This window comes from Pyxicephalus adspersus, chromosome 2 (genome assembly GCF_032062135.1).
Source record: "Pyxicephalus adspersus chromosome 2, UCB_Pads_2.0, whole genome shotgun sequence".
Classification (NCBI taxonomy): domain Eukaryota; kingdom Metazoa; phylum Chordata; class Amphibia; order Anura; family Pyxicephalidae; genus Pyxicephalus; species Pyxicephalus adspersus.
Genome location: NC_092859.1, coordinates 103,696,408 through 103,723,566, shown reverse-complemented (window position 1 = coordinate 103,723,566; position 27,159 = coordinate 103,696,408). Strand labels below are relative to the sequence as shown.

At 41.1% G+C, this 27,159-nt stretch overlaps 1 protein-coding gene across 4 annotated transcripts in view; it reads left to right on the top strand.

Moving 5' to 3' along the window:
• The first annotated feature begins 20,999 nt into the window (after positions 1-20,999).
• LHFPL3 (LHFPL tetraspan subfamily member 3) overlaps positions 21,000-27,159 on the top strand; it is a 32,358-nt gene continuing 26,198 nt past the window's right edge. For 2 of the 4 annotated variants that reach the window (XR_011919486.1, XM_072401706.1), the window contains exon 1: positions 21,000-21,547. Coding sequence is in view for 3 of the 4 variants with exons in the window: in XM_072401706.1 (XP_072257807.1) it covers positions 21,124-21,547 (424 nt within the window). In the remaining variant the exon portion in view is untranslated. The remainder of the gene's footprint in view (positions 21,548-27,159) is intronic. The other 2 variants (XM_072401709.1, XM_072401707.1) reach the window with 1 other exon arrangement.

The following is a 27,159-nucleotide window of genomic DNA, read 5'->3' as shown; positions in this document are numbered from 1 at the left end:
ACTACATGTTATTAACCTTTAAAACCCCTGGGCTAGGCCTAGCACCCTGTCATGTAGGCCCTGCGCCTAATTTCTTACGGCTACGAACCTCTCCGTAACATCATCAGTGCATCTTTGTGCTTCTCTGTGCAATACTTGCAGAATATGGTTTGCTGGCAGGATGCTGTATGTAGCTTTCTTGCCAAAAGAAAGCTATGGTAATGCCCACATATGAATATGAGCTTTAATGATTCAGGAGAACTAATGACCTAAGGTTAGGAACATTAAGGCCAGAATGGAAAGGGCTAAATGATGCTGGATGTCCTTCGGGAATCAATATAACCTATATCTAACTTTCTGCAGCTTTTTTTGAACCCAGTGAGAAGCTCACAGGGTGCACTGAAATCATAAAGTAATTTCAGTGCAGGAGAGAAGCATGTACAACTGTTCAAGACTGAAGGTAGCTGTAGAGTTCAAATTTAAATATTGCACCGTTAGCACAAGTTGAAGTTGTTTGACAGCAGGAAGCCTAAACACAACCAGTATGATGCAGGCTCCCTGTCCTACTTACTCTGTCTGTTACAACACTGCCTGCTGTTTTTTAGTAAAAAGTTTTTCTAGGAAATATTATTTTTTCATTTTGATGGTCCACACTCCCCCATCATTAGCCTTCATAAATGATGACATCTCTCTGGTTAAGACATATGAAGGGGATGGGATTACAAGGACAAAAAAGGAACACTCATTAAATAGTAAGAAAAGAAACCTTCCCATTAAATACCAAGTCTATGAAACCATATGATGAGCCCATTTCTGTTTTACACAAAATGTAAATATTCCCTTTTTCCCCTTCAGATTTGCTAGATAACCTATTAACAGGGCATGTTAAATACCCTGCCTGAACATTTATGTATTCACAATAATTTGTTAGTGGAAATGTAATCGAATTTTGTAGATGAAAATAAGTAATGATATTGTATGCATGCCGTGTTAATTAGCAGGATCCTGCTGTGCTTATTTAAGTAAATAATTATGCTACTAAATGCTATTAAATTAAAAAGAATACTTACTGTCTACTGCAGGGCTGATGTGCCAAATGTATAACTATGTTTACAGCAAAGAAAGTTGTTTTCATGACATATAATTGCATTAGGTTTCCCAGTATATAGACAGAGTTGGAGAAGTGACATTGAAGGTTGTTGTAAATTTGTATAGCAATTCATGCATATTTAAAGCTCACTTGTCCTGAATCTACTCTTATTAGTTTATGCATTTTAATGACACCTGCTAAGTTAATTTCATTTTTTACCAGCAATATCAATGTTTGTGCACAATTTTGTTTGACATATGAAATATGTTTGAAAGACTAATAGACTTTTATACATATTGAAGCACAACAAAACCCAGAATTGAAGAATGCAAATTCTAATAGCTATCCAGTTAATAACTAAATACAAATGGTACATAGAAGCAAAATGGTGGACAGAAAACTTGTTTCATCTGCCATATGTGCTTTCACACTGCACTACAGCTATTTCTTCTCATCTCTAAGTAAGTATATGTTTGATATTATATTGGTAATTTCAATGATAGCTGACATGAGCCTTTTCATTCATTGTCACATCTGAAATCTTTCTCCATAATGCTCATTCTGTATACAGAAAAAGAAATTAAAGGGATCCATAGCAATTATGGGAAATTATTTCTTGGACATCTACCGCAAAACAAGGTTTTGGAAGATTTCTCTTGCATTTCTCCCCTTGTGACAGAAATGTTTATCCATCTTTCTCAACTCCAAATACAATGATCACCAGGACTAATAGAAAGGGTAAATCTCCAACAGGAGTACCAACCACTCAAAAAAAAATTACGATTTAACATATTTCATTAAAACACTAAAAATGCCTAACAGATGTTTTCAAATGTTATCTCAAAAATGCACATAAAAAATAAACATTTACATTAGGTATTAAACCAGTATGTCAGCCGGACATGCCATGTACTGTAACTGTATTTTATTCTCAACATGTTTTTCAAATCAATACTGCCATCTAGTGAACAATCTGGGAATACCTACAGGTAATTAAGTCCAAAAAGTATTGCAATAATGATTTAAGTAATTCCATCGTTCAGTGCCTGTTATAGCCTCAGGACTGAAAATAAAGAGATATTAGAAGTTATCAGAATTTGTTGCTTATTGGAGAGATTTTCTGGAATGTGATAACTGTTCCCTATTTTATAATCAAAAACTGGCTGAAGGATTAGATTACCAAAAATGGATTTATGTAGTATACCTGTTTTTTTTTACATTACCTGGGATTGCAGTGATGGGATATCCTGCCATCACCACTTGATCCAACAGATTGTGTTCTGTTCCTACTCCATTAGCAATTCTCTGTTATGCAGAATAAATGAATAATGCAACAGAGAGAGTGGAAATCTGTAAATGATTGCAACAAGAGCAAAGATATAACCACCAGGATCTCACAAATAGTAAGTTTCCAGCATATTTTATAATCATGAAGATCAATTTTGAATGAATTGACTCTAATTAAAAGTACTATATGGCTTTCCTGTACAGAGCAAAGAAATCAAAGTGGAGGTGACATAAACATTTCCTATCTGCTTGTATTACCGGTATTTTAAAAATGGGATTCTATTTAAAAATAAGTATAAGAAAGGGTTAAGCAAATTAGAATCCTAACACTTAAAGTAAACACTATCAACCTGAGTCTGTTCTGACCAGAAGTGGACCGCACTCAGCTCCCTGCTGTTAGGATAACTTTGAGGTATGTAGAGACAGCAGCAGATAAGCTTCTAAATATTAAATAAACAAACAAGAAAGCTGGCACTAAACTGAAATGGAAAGAGCTGACAGTAAGCAAGATATTGCCCTTTTTACTTTTTTGGCTCCTTCTCTAAATAGGATATGCCCTAGCATATTTTTTTTTTTTTTACACAGACTGGTAGGATAACTTTATGGACAATTTACAGATGGAAGACCGCTTTCCGTTTTCTGTAGGCCAGGTTAATATTACAAGTGGGTAAGGAAAAATATTGAGCACTTTTTATTTCTACACTGAGCAGATTCAGATCAGTGTTCCGATGCAATGCTTATACACTTCACTCTGTCAGCCATTGCTTGGTTTGTTTCTCAGTTTTCAGGATCCAAACAATCAAATTGCAGTTGAAATTATTTAAATTCATTGTAACGTTGGTCAGAAGACTTTTTGAACAAGTTAAATTTGGAAATTCAAAAATAAAATTGAAACTGTTGTTAGTAAATAGCTGGGGTTGAAAAATGATAGAAAACTCTAAAACTGCCATCAAAGTGTGCAGCCAGCAGTTAGTTTGTACAATGTTTTCACTGTTGTGAGTTGTCACACTTACCTCTTCCTCACTAAAGCGCAGATAGCTCTCTCCTGTGCATGCAGGCATTTCTGACGATGGTCGTGCCTCTGTTTCCAAGCTTTATCAATTCCGTCGAATCCGCTGGCCCAACATAAATTAGCCTCTTGACCAGCCCTGGGTATTTAGCTAGCTCACACACTGCACTCTGTGTTCGTGCAATGTGTCTCCATTGTGCCGAGCCCCTAGTTCTGTGAATAAGTTCCTGTTCACCTGGTGCCTAAGTCAGTGTTTCCTCTGTCTAGCTCCTGTGTTAACCCCTCGTTGGCCAGTCTTTTGGTTCCCAGCCAATTTCCCTGTGCTGTTCCAGTGTTCCTGTCTTTCTGTGGATATCCCTGAGTCACCAGTGCCTCATGTTGCTTCCAGTAACTCCTGTGTTCCCTGTGCCCGCAGTGGCCCCTGTGTCACTAGTGTCTGTCTCATGGATCCCTGGCAATTTACCCCTGGCATGTGACCTGACCTCTCTTGCTTGCTTCCCCGGCTTTCTTCGACTATCCTTCTGCTTTGTGATTTGGTATTGTTTTGCCCACCTTGGTGTGCCCAAGGACCGCAACCTGGCAGTAACCAGCGGCGCAACATCCTCACCATCAGAGGCTCTAGAAAAAACCTGGTTACTGCTTAGACCTTCCGCCTTGGCCCTTCCCAGGGCTCACATCACCTCCATGTGAGCCTGAGCACCCCCTAGTGGTCCTGTCTCTCAGTGCGTGACAGTTTGCACGAACCATGTATACACCCTTCAAGACCTCAGCAGACCCCAACCAACTACTCGCCCAGAGGCTGGACATCCAGGAAGCAACTCAAACCCAGGTACTCTGCCAGCTTCATGCGCTCACTACCTGCCTGGATCAGCTTCTGGTCCCCTCCAGGGCACTTGCTGAACCTCCGGTCCTGGTCCAGTCTCCTGCAATACCAGTGGCCTCTGCACTTCACCTACCACCCCACAACGATTTTCTGGAGATCCCAAGGCCTGCCGTGGCTTCATCAACCTGTGCAATATACATTTTGAGCTTCAGCCACAAAGCTTCCTCACTGACCAGGCTACAGTGGCGTATGTGATATCCCTGATTTCTGGAGAAACCTTGGCTTGGGCATCTCCGCTCTGGGAAAGAAAGGATCCTGTCACCTGTAGCATTGAAGCTTTCCTAAACCTTTTTAGGAGGGTTTTTGATGAACCCGCTCGGGCCTGCTTTGCAGCCAGCGCTCTCCTGCATCTCCACCAAGAGTCACTTACCGTGGGCCAGTTTGCTGTTAAGTAAGTTTCGCACTTTGGCAGCGGAGCTCGCCTGGAACAACGAGGCCCTCCACGCTACCTTCTGGCAGGGCCTTTCCTAACGCATTAAGGATGAGTCAGCTGGTCAAGAAATTCCCACTGCTCTGGATGACCTGAATTTCCTGGTTACCCAGATTGATATACATTTCCAGGAGATATCTCGCTCTTCTCCGCACAACTACCTTCATCCTTCCAGCGGCCTCTGGACCCTCCAGTCCCTCGTTTCTCCTTCATGAGATGTACCTATGCAACTGGGCTGCTCATGTCTATCTACAGAGGAGAGATCCTGGCGCCTATCTTCAGATCTCTGCATGTACCGTAGATTGAAAGGTAACTTTGTTAAACTCTGCCCCCAGTGGCTGGCAAACATCAGCGCCTAGTATGCTCTGAGGGGAGAATGCTAGGTCACCCTTCTTTCTCCTCCACTCAGCGTCCTTCAATACCAATTCAGCTCCAACACAAGACGTCCACACTTGCCCTGAAGGCTTTTATCAACTCTGGGGCAGCAGGCAATTTCATCTCTGCTACTCTTGTCAGGGAGTGCTCCTGGCCCATAGAGCCAATGATTTAACTTGTGCGTATCTCTGTGGTTGGAACCACTCTGTCCCGTGAACTAATCAGCTTCCAAACTTTGCCCATGAAAATGTCTGTAGGTGTGCTGCATCAGAAAACCATCACCTGGTTCCTCTGCAGGCCTCATCTGGGGTCACCCTGAGACTACCATGGCGTCAACAACACTCCCCAGTGTTAGATTGGTCTACTCCAGAGGTATTGGCTTGAGGCCCCTCTTGCCACTCCCAGTGTTTGACTAAGCTCAAGCCTTTCAAGCCACTCGCTCTCTCCATGTCAGAGGTTGCTCTATCCATCCCTACTCAGTACTTGTACTCAGTACAGACTTTCAAGACGTCTTTTCCAAATGCCAGGCCGAGCAGCATCCTCCTCACTGCTCCTATGACTGTGCTATAGAACTCATACCTGGTTCCACACCTCCAATCAGCTGTGACCGCAGGTTCCCACGGTCACTGGGCTGTAACAGCCCAGGGACCCTGGGAACCTGCACTCTGGACTTTAATGGAATTCGCGAAGATCGGACCCATCGGAAGTTCAGGGAAATTTTTGGGAGACTGTCAGAGGCATTCTCGCTCATCCCTACTAACTACTTAGAAAATCCTGGACATTTCTGCGAAATTCTCCTCAGCTTACCACCTGCAAACCAATTGACAGACGTAAAGGGTCTATCAGTCCTTGGAACAATATCTTCCAACCCCCTGTACCCGCCTACCATGAAGACTGGGTGGCTCTGCTACCTTGGGCAGAGTTTGCCCACAATAATTATGTTTGCACCCGCACCATGGAATCTCCATTTTTTATTGTCTTCGGCAAACATCCTCGCCTTCCGTCTCCTATAGCCTGCTTTACTGAAGTACCCGCACTCTATGCCCCACAGAGGGACTTTAACCATATTTGGGTCTCAACATCAGAACACCTAGAGCAGTCAGCAGCTCTTTACAAGAAGTTGGCTGATCGGCATCGCCGTAAGGCGCCTTTCTCCAACCTGTTGATAAAGTCTGGCTATCCACCAGGAATATTCGTTGCAAGGAGCCTTCCCTAAAGTTTTGTCACGGTACTGCGGGAAGGTGGACCCTCTGTGTCACCAGCTCAGTTGGCACAGACCCAACATCCTCACCTCTAGAGGCTCTGGTGAAGACCGGGCAACTGCTTAGACCTGTGCAGAGTCTAAGCAGTTGCCCGGTCTTCACCAGAGCCTCTAGAGGTGATGATGTTGTGCTGCGGGCAACTGCCAGGTTGCGGCCCCCCTGCACGCAGAGGCAGCTGACTGCTGACAGACAAAAAAAAGACGTGGTGCCAAAGGGAAATCAAAGTGAATAGTCAGACGAGCCAAAAAGTCAGGGCAGGCAGTGAACCAGGTTGGTCAGGAAACAGGCAAGAGGTCAGAGCAGGCAGCGAACAAGAGTAGTCAGGAAACAAGCCGGGGTCAGTACACAAGGAATATGAAACAGAAGAAACGAACAACAGGAACCTGGAAGCAGAGCCAAAGGAACTCCTTGTTCAGGCAACTTCCTGTTGCCAGGTCACTTCCTTAAGAAGGGAATGTCAGGTGATGGGCTTGGATCAAGTAAGCGGCAGACATCAATCCCACCATCAGAGGGAGTTCTGTGGCTGAGATAATCTCAGGTGTCATTCAGATGTTTGCCAGCAGAGGGAGTGCGTCTGCGGAGTATCCTGGTTCTCTGAGGCAAGGGAGCAGCTGACAGAGAATCACCTGACTTGGAACAGGAAGTATGCAGAGTGATGGATCCAGAGGAAGAGATGGTGCTGGCAGCAGGGGACTGCAAGGCGGGTGAGCAAGGAGGAGGCACAGATCCCCTGGACCTGCAGGGATCTGTGACAGTACCCCCACCATCCTGGACCCCCCGCCCGGGGCTTGTGTGGAAACTTGGCATGGAACTCCTTACGTAGACAGGGAGCATGGAGAACCTTACAAGGGACCCAGGAATGTTGCTCAGGGCCATAGCCCTTCCAGTGGACTAGGTACTGTAAAGAACCCTAGACGAGTCTGGAGTCTAGGATCTGCTCAATCTCGTACTCTTCTTCTGAGGCAGCAGAAACGGGACCCGAATGTTTAATCTTCTTAGAAAATCTGTTAAAAATAACTGGCTTGAGAAGTGATACATGAAAAGAATTGTGAATCTTTAAAGATGGAGGTAGTTTTAACTTGTAAGTGACTGGATTGAGTTGAGACAGTACAGAAAAAGGGCCAATGAAGCGAGGAGCAAGCTTGGGAGATGGCATTCGCAGGCAGATATACCTGGAGGAGAGCCATTCTTTGTCACTTGGAAAAAACTGAGGAGCAGAAGTTCTCTTCTAATCAGCCCATTTTTTGTAGCGTACAGAAAAACTCTCTTGAACCTTCCTCCAAACTTGCTGAATGCTGTCAGTGGTAGCAGCTGCAGCAGGTAGGTCAGAAAAAGATGGGACTGGAGAAGGGAGCCTGGGGTGACGACCAGGGACAATGAAGAAGAGGTTGTTCATTGTCTCCTCGACTTGCAGGGATCTGTGACAAGTTTGCTCCATGTTTCCATGTTTTCCATGTTTCCATGTTTCAGTTTCCATGTTAAGCCATGTTTCCATGTTTCATCGGACCTTATGTAATTTCTGCCAAGGTTAGCCCAGTTTGGTAAACGTTACTCCTTCCTCTCCATCTCAGGCTGCCCAATGCTTTTCCATGTGTCTCTTCTTAAGCCGTTGGTCCTGAATCGCTTTTCTTGTCCCTCTACACTGGCTACCCCTGCAACCGATTCTTCTCAGAAATATGAAGTCTAAGACAACAAGTAAGGTTTCTTCTACTGCTTTGGTGCAACCATCTCTGGGTTGGTGACAAGGAACAAAGAGATGAAGGAGCTGTAAGAGTATCGATACTGTGATTGTGATAATACTGAAACCAGAATTCAATTAATCATCCCTACACATTGGAATACTCAATCTCCATCTGGGATGTGGAATGAAAAGATTAGTGCAAAATAAAACTTATTTATTGTTAAATAATACATTGTATGAAGGACAAAAAGGACAGAGGGACTTAAGGGTCCTGAAAAAGGGACAGTGCCTTGAAACCAGGAACAGTTGAGAGGTATGCAGATATAGCACAGAAACATGGTTCACATGGAGTCAGAGCCATATAGACAAGGAAGTGGTTGCCAACCTTTTAGATGTCATGGACTTCTAATTTCACAAAGTCAGGTCCGCGCATGGGCTGGAGAGCTCTGTGTCGCTCAAAGGGGAAGAAACTTCCGCCAGAGTGACGTCATGATGCCAGAACCCCTGACACAACCCGCCCACCCAACTAAGCCTGCCATTCATACGGGGGACACAATCCACTGCTTTGGCCGATGCGCCCCCCAAGCGGAGTCCTTCTCCTGACCCCAATAGGGGGCGCACCGGCCAGAGTCGCAGACCACCAAAATTTTTTTATGGACTACTGGTTGGGACCCCTGTATTAAGTAACAGATGAGGCAGCCGACATAAACCCTACAACCAGCAGGGGCACTACTGAGAGACTCTGGCAGAGGGTTGAACAGTGTGGTGCTGCACGATTCCTAAATTTACATTCTTGCGGGTCTAGCTAAAATGGGATTGTAAACTTTTTGTGAAGTGGTTGTTGCTTAAAAGGGGATAGATTGTAGCATTCTTTACACCTTTGCATTGCATTGTTTTGGTTTATACAAAAAAAGACCTAGGTAGAACACGAAAGAGATTTTGAAAGTAAAATAAGCCCTATTGCTGGTTGCCGTGCAAGCTACAGCTGCAGCAGAAAAATAAGAATCATCATTAGTGCACTTACCACCAAGCAGACACATGAGCAGTGCGCAGACAGTTCAGACACTTATGGTTCTGGCTCTGCAGCTCTATTCTTCAGTGTTCACTTTCCATCTGACTGAGACAAGAAAGGAGAGGGTTCATCCTCTGTGGTAGGATATCAGACCTGGAAAGTTTTGTTTCTGACATCCTTTGAGGGGAATATTATTAGGTATTTATTACCTCCTCCTTTAAAATATTTGGAGGCCGTTTACCCTTTTGTCCATTGTACATTATTCCATAAAAAAGATGGCACATACTGCCTTGATGAAGTAGCAGCACCTGCGAAACATATCACAAATGGACCTACCTTATCAGGTTTCTGTTGAAATGCATCTGGTGAATGGTCATTATTGACAGAATCTTTCACATGACTGCAGGCAAAAAGATTGACCTTGATCAAATTTTATTGACTGTGGCGGTATCTCAGGGCGGGAAGGTGGACCTTTCTTGTCTCCAGCCACCAGGAAGCGAGCAGATAATGGGATCCCTGAGCAGAGTTGATTCAGGATCTGTACCAGTGTTGTACATAATGAATTGTTTGAACATAGATGAAACCTTCTAGCTCTTTTACTTGTGCATTTTGTGTGTCTATTAGTAATAAAGTATAACTTTTTCTTTTATATATGTTCAAGTTTAAATATTTATGTCTTCTTTATCTTTGAACTATTGTAGTGGGGTTATTTTTTCTGTGCAGTGAAAGAAAGGCTGTAACTTGTCCTCTCTCATTTGGACTATCAGGCCCTCAGTCTCCTACACTGTTTCTCTGTTGCCTTCTGTCTACTCTAGGAAAAAAAGTTCTCTAAACTGGTCCCCCCTGATTCCAAAAGAAATCACTGGTAGCCCCAAGGGAGATTTATTTGCTCCTGGGTGCCTAGAAGTGCTCCAAGTCAGAAATAAGCTTTAGCTCCTCTACTCAAAATAAGGTGGATAATTCACATACAGCATTGGTGTGGTGTAACATACAATTTGTGCGTGCCTAATACACAAACTCAGAGGGCAGAGTGTAACCCTTTATCTAGGGGAGGAATGGAGACATCATCACACACATTACATATGACTTCACGCGTCACACTCAGCTGCTGCTACTTGGTACAAAGTGAGTCAGACTGTGTGTAAATTATTCATCGTCACATCTGGACACTCTATGATAGGCAGCAGAAAAGCCTCAGGGATGGGGTGCTACAAGCACTGGTTACCCTACTTATATACGCTTCTACTATATTCAACTGTTTATTCCAACAAAGACAAAAGTAAATGAATAACTGTAAAAACTGTAAACTTGCAAGGGGAGTTTCCCTCCTTATATTTTTTGTCATTGTTGTGTATTTTGATATATACTACCTATATTACTCACTGTAAAATGTATGTCGTCCACTACCTTTGTCTACTATGAGCAGCATCATGGAAGATAATGGTGCTGTACAAATCAATAATAATACCAATCATTGTGGACAGTTTTTTCAATACATTCACACAGAAAACAATGATAATTACGCTTTATTCTTGGGGGATAATATCCAAAAGTAGGAAACCAAGGATCCTGTGATAATGTCCTATATAGCAAAAAATCCAGAAATTCAGCCATTGTAACTAGTGGTGAGCGGTCTTTTAAGATGATGCCAACACCACTCTCAGAATCTCTGCATGTGTGCAATACCCATTTAGGGAAGGTCTATGATGAAAGACTTGTAGCAGATCACTTGTAGCTCATCTTGTAGCAGAAAAGAGATACTGTAGTGGACAGAGATGCAGAGGAGGCCACTATTAGAGCCAGTTTCTTTGTTACCAAACCTTGCAATGGCAAAATATACTTAAAATCACCGAATGACAAAATATATGGGTCTGGTGAGGGAAAGAATAAAGTGAATATGTCTACGTTTACTGATTTGCTACAAGTACAGGTTTGCTTTATGTTAAAAAGAAGCCCCCTGGGGTTGCCTATGTTGTCTATTCCCTCCTGCTTACATATTCCTGTTAAATCAATGTGCCTTCTTTAACCATTATGTGTGAAACAGTATTCATCACATTCACATCTTGTGAAGATTGATTTTTGCAGCTACAATGAAACCTTTTTCTCTTTATATAAAGTTAAGTGCCCTTGTGTGGTCAAGTGGCCTTGTGTGTGTCGTTTTATTGTGACAATAAAGGTAAAATCCAGATCCAGCCATAAAATACAACATACATTTGGTCATATGGCAATAAAAAAACTATTGTAAAGAAAATTCATGTTTCCCTGGAACAAAGGAACAACCAGTTTTGTCTATTTTTGTATCATCAGAGCTGCCTGCGGTGACACAAAGGAGATGGGGGACATGCTGGCTTTTTAAAGCTATTTTTCAAAGACTGGAGTTGGCTACAATTTTTTATTTTGGCCATGAACAGACCTGAAAAACTGAGTACACCTAATGGAAATTGTTAAGGTTTTTATCATGCGTGAACAAGCAAACATTAGATCCTTATTTAAACAATGTCTAAAGATAAATGTGATGTATTGAACAAATGACAAAGTATGGTTAAATGTAGTTCAAATGAACATAATGTCATACCACTACTATCAATCCATGAAATTGAAACTAGGTGAAACCTGTGTTATATTATCCTTCAGGTATCAAGGGTCTGGGCGATCTTTTCCATTGATGTGTGTGGGGATTCAACATCATACTGGTAACAAATATCCAAATGTACAGATTAAATTAATGCAAAATCTTCAATCAGACACTGATTTGTACACAGAGAATGCACTTTTTCTTCCATTACTTGCATAGTACAATGTTTGGCAGTAAATTACCTACCATTTTTTCTCATCTGGTTCTCCTGAGCAGGAAATATATCACTTCTGGAAGTAACATCACAGTAATAATATGATCTGCAGTCTGGGCTGCAGTGATAATGGTACAGGATTTACAGTCAAATCACCAGCCAAAAAATATAATAAATCAATATTTAGCTGTTTCATTGAAAGGATTATGTAGACCCCTAAAACTGTTCAAAAATAAGTTGTTGTTTATTCATGCAGAATGTAACATAAAGCCTATATGGCACACATAATGGTAAAACAAGCTTATTCTCAAATCTATCTAAAACAAGTGTAACTTATTTTTTGGAAACAGCAGTGGTCCATAAACAAGCCCGTAGCAGCTATAGTGTAGGAACTTCCAACTTTGTAATTTAACAAAGCGCCCTAAGGTCACAAGCACACAATGACCACACAGCTTGGTCCAGCTGAGCTTAAACACACTTTTTTTCCGGGAAGGCCTGGGGACATGATTGTTTAGGAGGATTCCCAATAAACCCAAGTTCAAGTTCAAGGTGCGCAAGGGGGGCCTCCCCTTAAGTCTTGTTGAGAACCTTTGTACAAGGCTATTTGTGGGTGGTACACAAAAGCAAATCCCAAGTATTTTTTGAGATTTTACAATTTTTTTAATCAACATAGTTATGTAGCTGTCAGGAAATCCCATGATATACTGACCCAGTTTAAAAATACTAATAATCATTATATATAATTATAAATAAAGATTTTAAAAAGAATTGTCTAGTAACCCCTTGTGACTTTACCTAACACCACAAACATATGTTGGTGTTCCCTAGTCAAATTGACCAGGAGATCACAGAGACACATAATACACACATACAGACACATAATTTCAAATGGTACCTATATACAGATACCTAAGGGCTTCTGAAATGAGAGACTGGGGCACTGATCTGACACTGAGAGCAGGGTCAGTACATTTTTATACCTCTGTATGTGTATGTTTAGACAATGAAACCTTTGCAAAATATGATCTTTATTTTTTTCATATACCAAAAGTCCTCCCAATGCATGAGAAATGAGCCAGATCAAGCACAGTGAGTCTTTGGGGCTGCGAACGACAAACCTATTGACTCTTTCTCTTTGTAGCTTATCTACCTGATACAAAAATTGATTCTGTTTGGCAAAGTGTAAGTAAATTGTATCAGCTTTCATTTGTTGGGGTAATCAATTAACAAGGTTTACCTGCTTCCTGGCATGACTTAAGGTGGGGTCGCTTAACTTAGTCCCAAAAGCTACACAAGGATAAAAGTAGGTCAGAAAGATTTTTACTAGGGGTTGCTGCTACTAGGTCCACCAGGGAATCAGCTTCTAAGGGTTCAGGAGTGCTGGAAATAGACTCTGGCTTAGGCACATTCTGGTCACATTATCTACTAACCGTTCCCAAAAAGGAAATCATGCCTCAATATAGCACCATACAATAGTTTTTAACTATTATTATTTTAATTAGAACTTTTTTTCACTTCCACTTTATTGTCCTGTGTTCCGTAAGTGGTATCAATGATCAGCACAACAGTCAGAGAATTCTTAACCCAATAGATACAGATGCAGAGCCCTTCAAGCAGGATTTTAGTTTCAGGGGGCTACCATACTGGCATGCACCAGAGTCACCAGCCTGCTACAATCTAGTAATAATCTCAAAGCTGTGCACCCTAATGGTACATACCTGTCTCTCGTTCGCCACACATGAATTGGGACATGTAACATTTATTGGGCTCTTAGGTTAGTGTATAACTGGCAACCAATTTGCACCGTTCATGGCTTTGCCAGCATACAATGTGCCTTCTTTGGTGTCTTTTTTTAGGATCTCAGGTTGAGTACACACAAGCATTCTATCAGGCTGAGCACCAGGATTCTGTCCTCAGTGACTGTCCTCAGTGACTTCTTTCTCACCATTGTCAACAGTGTGGTCATTGAACATCTGCAGGCTGGCTGATGTACAAATCCCCTGATGTCAGATAGCATTCCACCCCAGTCACCACCTGATCTGTGCCCTTGGGATTGATTCAACTTTGTATTTGATTCAACACTGTATTTCAGGTAGCAGGGCTCATACAATTCTGTGTACAGCTCAACCATTTCTATTACTAGTAAAGATTTATTAGGTCATATATTTAGGACCTAACAAACTCTGTAAGGTAAATTCCGAGGTATGGATGCATTGTGCCCTTACAGCCATGGATACTTTAAATTGGGCCATGATTTCCCCTCTAAAGTTTAATAGGCAGCCTCTGCAAACAATTGGTTTGTTTCCTGCTACTTTAGCCAGTTTTGCTATTTTAGCAGACATTATTATTGACAAGAGGATACCCAGAGCTGTCTCTTTAAGAAAGTTGCCACTTAGAGTGTCTGTTCACTGCCACTTATAGAGTACTGTTCAATGATCTTGCCAGCATCTCCAATTATTTGGATTAGCATCAATGTAGACCACTAATACCCATTTCTTAAAACAAATAGGTTGTTTATTTGTGAACAAGCATGTATAAGCATCCATTCACAAAATTATTTTCAAAAATTTGGAAAACAAGTTTTTAGCATTCCCTTTGTTCCATAGAATGTTTCTATTTGGGACCAGCAGCAGTCCAGAAACGGGCTCCTAAAGCACAGTGTTGGTCTTAAGAGTCTCCAAATCTATATCTCAGTGTGAAACCAACCCTAGCAAAGTTTTTTTAGTAGTTTTGAGACCTAGTTTTTTCACCACAGGAACTTGCTGACTTCATCCTTATACTAATATTTTAGAATCCTGGAAACTACATGCCTTTCATTATACAGTTTTCCCAAGAGCCTTACAACATGACCAGTGATCACACAGCTTAGTCGAGCTCAGCTAATGAGCTGACTACTCCATGATGAGAAGAATCCCCATCCTGTTGAGAATGCCTAGGTATTGTAATTAGGTATTAATCTTTTCTGCTATTTCTGTAGTTCCATTAGAACCAACACTGACATTATCATCAAAGCCATTTTATATTGTTTTCAAGCTGACTTGAAAACACCCATACCCCTCTCTTCTGCCTGGGACCTACTAACATACATAAAAAGTTTGGTTGAACGCCCCTTTGTTTTCAAAACTGCCATAATTCTTTAAGGCATATTTGTCAGTTGCACTTCCATGATGCAAATCTGCTGTTCTCCCACATCCCATGGGAGCTCTATTAAATTGATATCTGTCGACTAAAGGGGGGCCTGTCACACTTACTTCTTCCTCACTAAAATGCAGGCGTCTCTCCCCTGCGTATGCGGGCAGTTCTGACTCTGGGCATGCCTACACTCCCAAGCTTTATCAGTTTGCCCAACCCAACGGCGAATCAGGAAACAGCTTCCTAATCAACCCTGGCTATTTAGCTAGCTCAGACACAGCATTTGTCCAACGTGTCTCCACTAGTGCTGAGGCCCTAGCTTTCTGAACTAGGTCCTGTACACATGTTGCTTAATTTAGTGTTTCCTATGTCTAGCTCCTGTGTTAACCCCTTGTTGCCCAGTCTGTTGTTTCCAGCCTATTCCCTTGTGCTGTTCCAGTGTTCCTCTGTCTGTGGATATTCCTGTGTCTCCTATGTTCCCTGTGTCTGCAGTGGCCCCTGTTTCACTGATATCTATTTCCTGGATCCCTGGTATTTGACCTCTGGTTTGTGACCTGACCTCTCTTGCTTGCTGATTGCCTTGACCCTGGCCTTCCTTGACAATTCTTCTGCTTAATGATTTGGTACCGTGTTTCATCCTGCCCATTCTGGTGTGCCCAAGGACAGCAACCAGTCGGTAACCAGCAGCTCCACATTCTCACCACTTTGGAGAAGACCTAGTTGCCACATAGACTCTGTGCCTTGGCCCTTCTCACTGGTCCTGTCTCCCCAAGCATGACAGGGCCATTTGAGTCCAGTGAACTCATTGCTTTGTTCAAGAAACCAGTCTGAGATACTCCAAGATTTGTGACTTTGGCTGTAAGTAGTCATCAGAAGATTGGTAGACTGCAGTCATAAAGGGCTACGTAGATATGACAACAAGAATACTAAGGTTGACTGTGGCATTTAGAATATGTTTAAATGGTACTTAGTGGCCCAAAGTGTACAATGAAAATTTTTCCCACACCATTACACAACCAGCCTGAACCAAAATAAAAAGCAGGATGAATTCACACTTTCATTTTGCTGGCACCAAATTCTGATTATACCATCTGAATGTTGCAGCAGATATCAAAACTCATCAGACCAGTCAAAATGGATCCAATATTCACTTGTCAAATTTTGGTCTGTCTGTGTGAATAACAGCTTCAGGTGTCTGTTCTTTGCTGACAGTAGTGACAATTGGTGTGGTTTTCTGCTGTAGTCCATCTGGTTCATGATTTGGCATGTTGTGCAAATTGTTATTTGACCTACTTCTGCATTTCTATCAGCTTAAACGGGATTGGCCATTCTCCTCCGACCTCTGCCATCAACAAGACATTTTCACCTAGAGATCTGCCACTTAGTGGACTTTTTCCTTTTTCAAATGATTCTATTTAAACCCTAAAGATGGTTGTCAATTAAAGTTCAGGTAGATCAGCAGTGTGTCTGGCTTTATAGACAGACATTTGGACCAGACTGTTGTGATAGAAAGTGCATGGGTTACTGTGTTGCAAAGAGAGAGAGATTGCTTGAAAAGGGGGAAAAGCCAATACATCCAGTAGGCAACTTTATATCTACAAGGCTGAAACTGATTGTGTTTGATGTTATGTTAAACTACACATGCTGGTCAACGCATGCAGGTTGACAAGTAGACTGGGTCTATTAAGTCTACATTGAGTAGCAGCTAAATAAAGCAGTTAGGTGTAGGGTTGCCACTTTTTCTAGGAAGAAAATAAGAGCCTTTTCCTATAGATAACTATGGAAGCAAGGTCAATATTTACCAGCCAGGCTGATATAATATCGACTAGGTGGCAGCCCTAGGTCCATGACAGTGTGGACTTGGGAGAAGTAGATTAAACAGTGCTGGTGGACATTCATTCCAGACGTTGAAGAAAATCTAGCGGTTGAAAGACAATACTGGGGTGGATAGGTTTGGACATAAAGTGGAACTAAAGCTGCCTTTTCACATTTCCCCAACGCAATCAGGCAGGTAAGGCTACTGCAGAACGTAAATCGCCTGTCCCTTTCTGCAATACCCACCTGTCTGATCCTTCATTCTGTAAAGTGGGACTTTAGTTCCATTTCAAGGTGACATTAGCTGTGCCCATTTTCTTTTCATTTCTCTTTTTTTTTTTTTTATAATATTGGGCTGTTACTGTTATGCTTTAAGGTTTCATATTAAAGTTTGCATTTGCTTCTTGTTAATTAGCTTATGTTACTTTTGATTATACCTTATTCATAACATACATTTTGTCATGAATGATTCAGGCATTATTGATTATGATTGTAAATAGCTGCCTGTACATTAGTATGTGTAGAAGCTGTACTATATTTAGAGACATCCTCACTTTTCACTTCACACTTCCTGCGCCCCCTCGTCACCAGCGCGTGCCCTGGAATTGTTCATACATTTCACTGGCAAAGGGGAATTATGGAAGGATTTTATGAGCATAGTGTGATCAGTACTGTTATGACATCTTCAGTGAGACACCTATCATTATGTTCTGCTCCTCAGTCCTCCCCTTTGATTCATCATGGTATTGTTTGCTCCTAACACATTTGAATGTAAAGCTATTGCAGGACACAGTCACCATTTCCAGTTAGCAAGGAGAACCAGGAGAGCTGATGAAATGCTTCCTGGTTATCTGTTACCCTCTGATGCTCCTTGGTTTAGGGAAGCGTCAATTTTCTCAATGTTGCTGTTGTTTGATAAAGAGGCATCCCTGGTATTCCTTTAGACATGTATGGTACATGCTGATCTCTGCCAGCCACAGGGTGGAGCAGTGATAATGCTCTGCTTATTAAATGCCTGGGCACACAAGTCATTTTGCAGCAAGTTATTATTTTTTTTTTTTTGGCAATGCTATAAAGTTGCTGGCTAAAAACAATGTTTATGATCTACAAATTAGGGTTATGTCATGATCATCACCAGCCTAATTTTGAATTATAAATAGCGTTAAAGAATGATGTTGGTACTATAAGTTAATTGCTTAGCAACTAAATTACAAACATTGGGGCTCAGTCTTTTAATTCCATCTATCTATGCGTGGGAAGGTGGACTCTGTATAAATGGATAAAAAAATTTAGACAGTTGCTAAGCAGACCAGCTGGTCATAGGGACAGTCCTCTCCATTGAGGTCTGTTTATCTTTAAAGACTATGTCCATAGTGGTAATTTTAAATGAATCAGCAAAAGTCTACCAATGCTAGGGCTGCATGTCCTTTGTTTTTTTCTATTTCAGGAGCTGCAGCTTCTACTTTTGGTGTCCAACACTTCTGTGTGTGTAGGACCTTTATTGCTTGCTGTGTTTCCATACACCCGCCCTACATCACACAGGAAACGTAAGGGGTCAGAGGGGGACATCACGGTGTGCGGGAGGGAATAAAAGCATTTAACACACCCTGAAATTAATGTGAGAACATGACACCCACTGGAGCTATCATTCACAGGCTAAATTTTTTAGATTTTATTTTAAAAGTAATGGATTGTCTCTATTACTGCAAAGCACATGTCTAGGCAAAGTTTCTTTTTCTTTTTACATCAATTAAACAATGATTGATAATGAATGATGATTGCACAAATCAAACTTTCAAATCAATCTTTAAAACATGGAACTTACTCCAGTTTAGAGCTTATTTGGTTTTGAATATTATAGAGCAGAGTTGGAGTCCGTCTTACTTTTATATTGCTGTTAGTGTAACCATTGTAACCAATCTTATTGCAGTGACACCAGGATAATGAGAATAAACAGCAGACATAAGAACAAAAAGAGAGTCACAAAATTGGAGCACAGTTCAAAGTCTTCACAACTTTTCTGAAACATTTTTTTAGATCTGTTATTTTTTAGGGAGATCAGTTCTCACAGAAAAATACAATTTCACATTTTTTCCAGGAGTCGTCCAATATTGAACTTGCTCTGCTAGTCTACCTTCAGTATTATGCCACATTCACACCTGTCACTGCGGGAGGTGATAAGGAGGCTATGCTCAGGAAATGTACTTTGAATGGATATATAAAATATAACACAATGTGTTTTTCCCCAAGTTCCATTTATGGTTGATTGATTTAAAAGTTTTATTTGTGCACTCATATTTCATTGGTAATCATTGTTTATTTGATGTAAAAAGAAAAATACACTTTGCTTAGACTTGTACTTTGCAGTGATAGAAAATGCTTCCTATTTTGTATGTATGGAAGCATTTCTCCTGTTCTGTATACTGGGTATGAGTCAGTTGCTTGTACCTGACTACTAAATAAACAGTGTTTACCATTGTGTTTACATGAGAAAATGCCATAACAAAATCTTCTTGTACAAAGGCACAGACTGAGCTGCTATCATTTTCTTCAGATTTACTCTTCAATTCTGGATCAGTGTTAACAAAGATATTGGATATTCACTGTGCAAACACTAAAATATAACATAAGTGAATGCTTTATACTTCTCATTTTTAGCAACAGCAAAGCTGTAAAAAGGTGCTGTTTATTTGAATATTATCCTAACAATTTAGACAAATCCCTCACCCTGTGTGCATTGCAATGTAGCACTGAAAGAGGAATGCATATCTCCTAAAGTAAATATCCACTTTCACGATTAAAGAGTTTGTGGGTAGATATATGGGTATGAGCAAATTACATAATCATTGCCCTTTTTCAGCTGTTTATTTCTTCTACCAAATTAGCCCTATCTGTCCTAAACATTATTCAAAATTATACAGACTGCAAATACTGAAAGCTATAACTGTGAGATGTCATCAGAGGAATAGCTGAGGGAAAATACTCCAATGGGGACTTCTGTTCATTGGGATATTCTCACTCCAGAGCAGTGTTTCTCAACCACGGGTCTGCGGAGCCTTTGGGTTCCTCCAGAGGTTGCTAGCAGTTCCTTGAACAACGAGCAGTTTGTACCTCTCAGGTAAGTTATAACTGATACCTATTATTTCTTTGACTATCTGTAAAGTTGATATTCTTCCCATTGGCAGCAACTTAAGAGGTATTCCTCCTACTGACCACCATGGTAATATACTGTGAGCTGTGGATATAGTCATTTCAAAGGTTCCCCATGTTATAAAAGTTAAGAAACATTGCTCTAAAATGAACATTTTGAAAAGATTTTCACTTTTTCTGTTGTTTACCTAGGATGGGAAGTAAAATATCTGTAGCAGGGCACAGACAGTAACACCTAAAGTAATATGGTATCCAGTGGTAGTTAGAAGAAGTCACATTCAACTTGTTCTTGTAATGGTAAAGCAAACCTAAACTCAAAGTGTTTACTTTTTTTACTAGACAACCCTTAGATTTAAAGTAAAAATTGTATTTATTTTTTTTTAGTGCCGCGCGATCAAGACAGAATGGGAGCGCAAAGCCTCCTGGGATACCACGAGGCTCATGGCTGCTTCTTCTGTGCCTGCCCGTATCTCTTTCATGCCCTTTCAAAAATGAAAAAACAAATTGCTGATCTCACGCATGTGGAGTAAGATTGGCAATCTTTTTTTCCCATCTACGTCACCCGATCTTGTGCCTGCTCAGTGCAAGATCGGGTGACCAGGAAGAAGAGAAAAGATGGTGGCACCCAGCGTTTCCTGTGCGCCGGTCCGAAGACGGATACCCGGAAGACGCGGTACCCAAACAAAGAAACCTCCCGACAGACCTGCGGGATTAAAGATAAGCGTGTTTGTTTTACTTTTAGTTTAGTTCCACTTGAACCACCATCAGCTCTTATATTGTTAGAACTGCAGCGTTGGCTTGGAGAACCTACAAATATTCCTCAACATTACAAAATCAGTGACTGGTGTGCATGTGAGGAACATATTGTAGGCCAAAGACCAGGAGAGGATGGAATGGCTGGTGACAGGAAGCTAAGGTCACTTTGCCTTGTTATAGCCAATGAATGGAGAGGTATATTGAATAAATGTGATGTTTCTGTGAAGTAACTTTCTCCTGGAATTTGTGTTCAGTGTCAGCACAGCCCCTATAATGGCTGACCAGGCTTTATATTGATATAAGCATTTCTTCCTGTGACGAGCCCGCTCGGTAAGTGACGCAGGTAGGTGTACACCATGGAGGAGGAGCCCGGAGGCCTCACGTCTGCAGGCGGCCCAGGGATGCCTCGTCTGACATAAGCTCGCCAGTGTTGTTGCTGTGATTTGTCTCGTCCTGCCTGTACGGGTGGTGGGATGACAGACCCCGGCTTAGTGATGTTGTCTCCCCAGGAGGCGGCCAAGATTTACCACGCCAATTACATCCGCAATTCCAGGGCCATAGGGGTTCTGTGGGCAATTTTCACCATATGTTTCGCCATCGTCAATATTGTATGCTTCATCCAGCCGTACTGGATAGGGGACGGGGTGGACACCCCACAGGCCGGATATTTCGGACTCTTCCATTATTGCATCGGCAGCGGCTTCTCCAAAGAGCTCACCTGCACCGGCAGCTTCACCGATTTCTCCTCCATCCCTTCGGGAGCCTTTAAAGCTGCCTCGTTCTTCATTGGCCTGTCCATGACTCTCATCATCGCCTGCATCGTGTCCTTCGTCCTCTTCTTCTTCTGTAACACGGCCACGGTGTACAAGATCTGTGCCTGGATGCAGCTATCCTCCGGTGAGTCACTGCAAGCCCCATCCTCTTCAATAGGAACATCCAGCAAGGTCAGCACTATCATCTCACTTCCCCATCATCCCATAACCCCATCATCTCACAGCTCCATCATCTCACAGCTCCATCATCCCACAGCACTATCCTCATCAAGGGGCGCATCCAGCAAGGACAGCACTATCATCTCACTTCCCCATCATCCTGCAGCTCCATAATCACACAACTCAATCAATTCATACCGCCATCATCTCATAGCTCCACCATCTCACAGCCCCATCATCCCACAGCCTAATCCTCATCAGTGGGAACATCCAGCAAGGATAGCTCCACCACTCACATAGCTCCATCATCCCGCTGCCCCAACCTCATCAATGGGAGCATCCAGCAAGGACAGCACCATCATCCCACAGCCCCATCATTACACAGCTCCATCATCCCACAACTCCATCATCCCACAGCTCCATCCTCATCAATAGGAGCATCCAGCCCTATGCTGCAGCCATACTGGGTGTCTGCTGGTGCTAAGTCATTCCAGGAGCTGTCCATGGTCCACACCTTGACAGATGGGAACTTCTGCAGCACTTCTACACCTCAACGTTAACTAAAATCCACCTCAAAGTAAACTAAAATCCCTCTGAATAGATATAGCCCAGTCTGATCTTCTCTATAGGCCTTTATATCATTCATCTATTTTGCCCCAAATCATCAGATTCCTCCCATCCTGCATTCATCTTGCTGTACAGATATATATAGGGGTTTATAATTTATTGACAGCCATAAATCTATAGGGAACTTTCATTGCAGCAAATACTGTACATAGAAATGATAAATTCTGTAAAGCAGAACTAAAACTAATAATTAAACAAAAATGCAATCAAGCAGGTTCGTTATTGCAGAAGGGACAAGCTCTGTCTCCTCTGCCATGAAACAAACCTACCTGCCTGTTTGCAATCTTTAAGGGAGGACTACATGCTAGGTGATGTCCATTCTGCAAAAAAACTGATTGCTATTACAATATATATATATATTTATTTCACACAAGTAGTCTGAGTTTGTATGTAAGTCGGAACAGGTACATAATTTTATTAAATGCAATTAGGACAGATGTTTGTCTCAACATAATATTAGACAGCATAGTGTCAGTTACTGTATAAAATCCTCACTGTGAGCTAATCACAAACAAAGCAAAAAAAAAAATCTTTATGGAACCTAGACATTTATTAACTTCTGGAGCAAGCTGTGCTTTGATATGCAAAATGAAACAACTGCAGCGTTTGTCTTGGTCATTAAAGAGTTACAAGAGGCTGCAGAAAGCTTAGTCCCTAAGATCACCCACAAACTCAGCTGTGTTTAGCAAAAGATTTCTTCTGCAAGTCATGCAAACTGCCCCTTTCCCCTATCGAGCCTCCATCCTGCACAGTAGCAAGCAGTGAAGCCTGTTTGTTTGTTTCTAGTAGGTGTTCGTATGACCGATGTCCTTAACCCGGGGACTACCTGTATATATATATATATATATATATATATATATATATATATATATATATATAAATACTGGGTTCTTAGTTTCCCAATCTTCAGCCACCTTGATTGGCCAGGCTAGGATTTTGTAACCCCTCTGCATGTATCCCCGGGGATACTGAGATACCTAGCATATGCCAAAATCATAGGAAAATACAAAGCTTGTCCCTTTTGCAATAAAATCGTGCCTGCTTTTAGTTTTTATAAATGTAAGATTTAATTCTTTCTAAAAGGGTGCCAATATGTTATTCAGTGCAGTAGATTTAGAATGAGTCTTTAGACATAAATCATTATAATGTATCTAAAGCCAAAACTGTTTACTTTGGTTTTGGATAGTGTATGGGATGAGTATAGTTTTATGCTACTGTCCGAGTCCTTGCAGTAATTTTCCTTGACTTCCTGTTCTGAGATAAAATTGTAAACAAGAATGTTTCCTCTCTTCCTTTTTAGTGGAACAAGTGTCCCCGTAGAAAGATCTTTCCTCATTTCCTGTTTCCAACAAGATTTTCCCTCTATTCCTGTTTGAAACTTAGAATTTTCTATCCTTTTTTGTTTCTGGTTACAGTGGTCATTAGGTAAAACTGGGTGGGCGAAGATCTTTTGGACGAATATTAGATATTGGATATTATTAGATCATATATAGATAATAAGATAACTGCCTGAGGTTCTACCACCTCTCTACTTTATCCTTTTAATTACGAATAGGGGAAGGTTTTACCCCGTTGTCATTTTTTTTGCCATCTGTGTTCTATTGAAAGTTTCTGTTAACCTACTGTACCATAACCGCAACAGGAAGTAAGGGGAAATCTCTCCAAAGTGAAGGAAATCCCCTCTTGGTTGTCACCACAGTTAGTGTTCCCATGAGAAGATTTCCACTCTTTTTCTATTTTTGTTGCAACTAATTTTTGTGATTTTCTTGATCTTCAACACTGCCATCTTCGTTCTTCCCGGTTTTTCCAGAAGCCACCCGATTTTGCACTGGGCAAATGTGAGATTGGGTGACGTGTCTTCATCCAAATGTAAATGAGTGCTGATCTTGCTGCACATGCATTAGATCTACCTCTTGTTTTTTTTACATTAAAGGAAAGCCCCAAATGATGCATGCCCACTCTCACTTTTTATGTTAAATAATAAAAATCCAATTCCTCTGAACCATTTTAATTATGCCCTCAACTTCCCTTCTTCCCTCAAAACTGTACATGTTAGGTTCCTATGTTTTATCTCTCAGATCTCTCACAATTTTCGTTGTCCATCTCCGGACCAGTGCTGTCTTATTGTATTTGTAAGTGAGGCCTTCAGAGATTGACATTGGACCTGATTTATTACAACTCTCTAAGCCTGGAGAAGATAGCCTATCATGGGTGAACCTGGATGGGCCAGCAACCTGGAATAGATTTCCTAAGAGCCAGTTGCTATTTGTTGACAATTTTTTTTTTAATTGTGTACCTGAAGGTTGTGTACCTCAAGGTTTTCTGAATCACCTGGGCTCTCTTATGAAAGTCTATCTTTTCCAGTTTTTGAGAGCTTTAATAAATTAGGCCCTTTAACTAAATGTTAAAAGGAAATGCGTTTTAAAAATAGGAAATTGGAACCAGGCATTTTGCAGAATGAACTAAAAGGTACACTGTGCTGTAGATATCCCGCCATTCCACTGGCCGTCATAAATGAATTGACTTCTGTGCCATTCTGGCCAATGGAATCGGAATAAAAAAATCAATAACATTTTTTTTTTTTTTTGAACTATAGTTCTATTTAGGCTATGTACACTTGCTAACTAATTGTTGCCCAGGATAAACAATATTTACAATGTTGTTTAGGGATCCACGGTGGCAGATCACTAAATTACCAACATGTTTTATAGAGGAGGATACAGCAGTTTGCTTGTTCGCTTGTCCTCCCCTTCCCATAGAACTGAACAGCACTGTGTGTACAGCGCTCGTACTTTTGTTGCTGGAAACTTAAAAGATTGTTCCATTTTCATAACTCTGGTGTGTGTACACAGGCCCTGTTTTCCTGCTCATGGCATGTTTGGAACTCACTGCAAACACAGGACATTAAATTCCCATTTAATTTCCCTTTGTGTAACTCTGGCTTCCCACAGATACATGGTAAATCCTGCAGCCAAGTATTCTTGTGCTCTGTGTAAAATCAGTGGGTGGAATGATGTCCTGCCTTGGCAGACTTGGTTTAGTTCTGGCAGCAAAAGGAGAGAGCAGCAGCATGGGACACCAACTTTAGAGCAAGGTAAATGTTTTTCAATGCCCATCAATGTTTACTTCCCTCATCAGCAAACTTGAAATGTGCGGCAGTGATGGAGACAGTCAGCCGCTGCAAAGAATGTAACTCCTACACATGGTCATGGCAATCCAATAGAAGACGAGGATATCCGCTATACTCCCAGAAGTCCAGGAAAGATGCTGACTAATGTGGTGATGATAGGTCCTGGACCGGTCATCACTGCAGGGTGGCTGCACAGGTAAGTTGTTGCCCTAATTGGAGGATGCTTTGAAAAGGGTTTGTTGTCATAAGGTTAGCGAGTCATCAGCATTTTCTATCACAAATCAGTTATCTGATATGTATTGTGGACCTTGATGACATCACATTGCTGCTGAAGTTCACTTTTGTAACCTCTTTTTGTGTATCTGACCTCGGCAGAAGATTTCAGGAAGAAAACAGATAGTTGTTCTCCATGCAAGAAACTGGAACTTCTCCAGAAGTATTTGATCCCCCCCCCCCCCTTATATATCAGAAGACTTTGCTTGTGGACCTTACACTGTCAACCTTACTCCTATCACTGCACCAAGACTACAGTCATAATATATTTATTTATACCCTTTTAACAAAATATGCATCATGTGTATTGTCACTTTACATTCTTAAAAAACAGTGTGTGTGCAGACAAAGTTACAGTGGGGGGCTCATTTAAAAAAACAGCAGGCACTTTTTTTGTTATTTTTTTTTTATAGTTCTGACATATTGCACAGTTCTTTACAGACTTCATCCATTAACGAGGATGGAACTGTACTAGGAAAGAACAGTGCATGTACTGTAGTCTACTAGATTCATATTCTTCTTATATCAGTTCCATTACAAATAATAATTTATGTTAGTTCCTCTTGACATTTGTTACCATCATGAACAGATTTCCGTTGTCATAGGATTATGTTTTTTTGATAGTAGGCTGTTTGATTTTTTTTTTTTTTTTATTTAAAGTTTTGAATTGGATAATTAGGGGAAATGTGATGTGTTAAAAAAAAATGGCAGATCATTAACAGTCTTTTTCCCAAAATAAAAAGTAGTGGGACACTCACTGTAGCCCTTTTAATGATGTTCCACTGGACCAGCTGTCTGACTGTACCTCTATCAAGTATGTTTAAATATCGAACTTTTTATTACTTTTGTATGGATTAAGAAAGGGTTATCAAGTTAGTTACCAGAGGGATTTACACGCTTATTTGTCCTGGTGAACATTTTCACGAGACTGAAAGTGAGGAAAAACCCAAAACTGAAATGGCAACCAGGACAGGAATATTGTGTGAATCTTGTTTGAGTGACAACTGTCCAAAAGAGTCATCCCCTCACTTCCATGGAATAACAAAAGCTCAACCCTGATGGCCTTAATAATGGTAAATAATGCACATAAATGTTGCCGGAAATGGTGAAGATACTTAAAGAATCTTTCCCTTTCCAATGGGAACCAGAAAAACTTGTTTTCTTTGGTATATATTTTTCCCCAACCTATGATACTTTGTATGCTGCCAATATCCCTGACTTAGTAAAACATTTGATAGGCCATTTTGAATCATGGAAACAATATCAAATTTCATGGTTAGGCCGTATTACTTCTATTAAGATGTCTTAGGGTACAAAAGCTTTGGTAGCCATGAGAGTTCTTCCACTAGCTATACCTATTTAAGTTTTAAAACTGTTACAATGTAAGATATCATGTTTCCCCGAAAATAAGACCTACCCCGAAAGTAAGACCTAGCACTATTTTGTAAACCTGCCCTAATATAAGACCTAGGAGAAAAAGAAAATAAAAGCATACATACCAGTAAATTAAAAAAGTACTCACCGAGACAGCTCCAGATATCTGATCC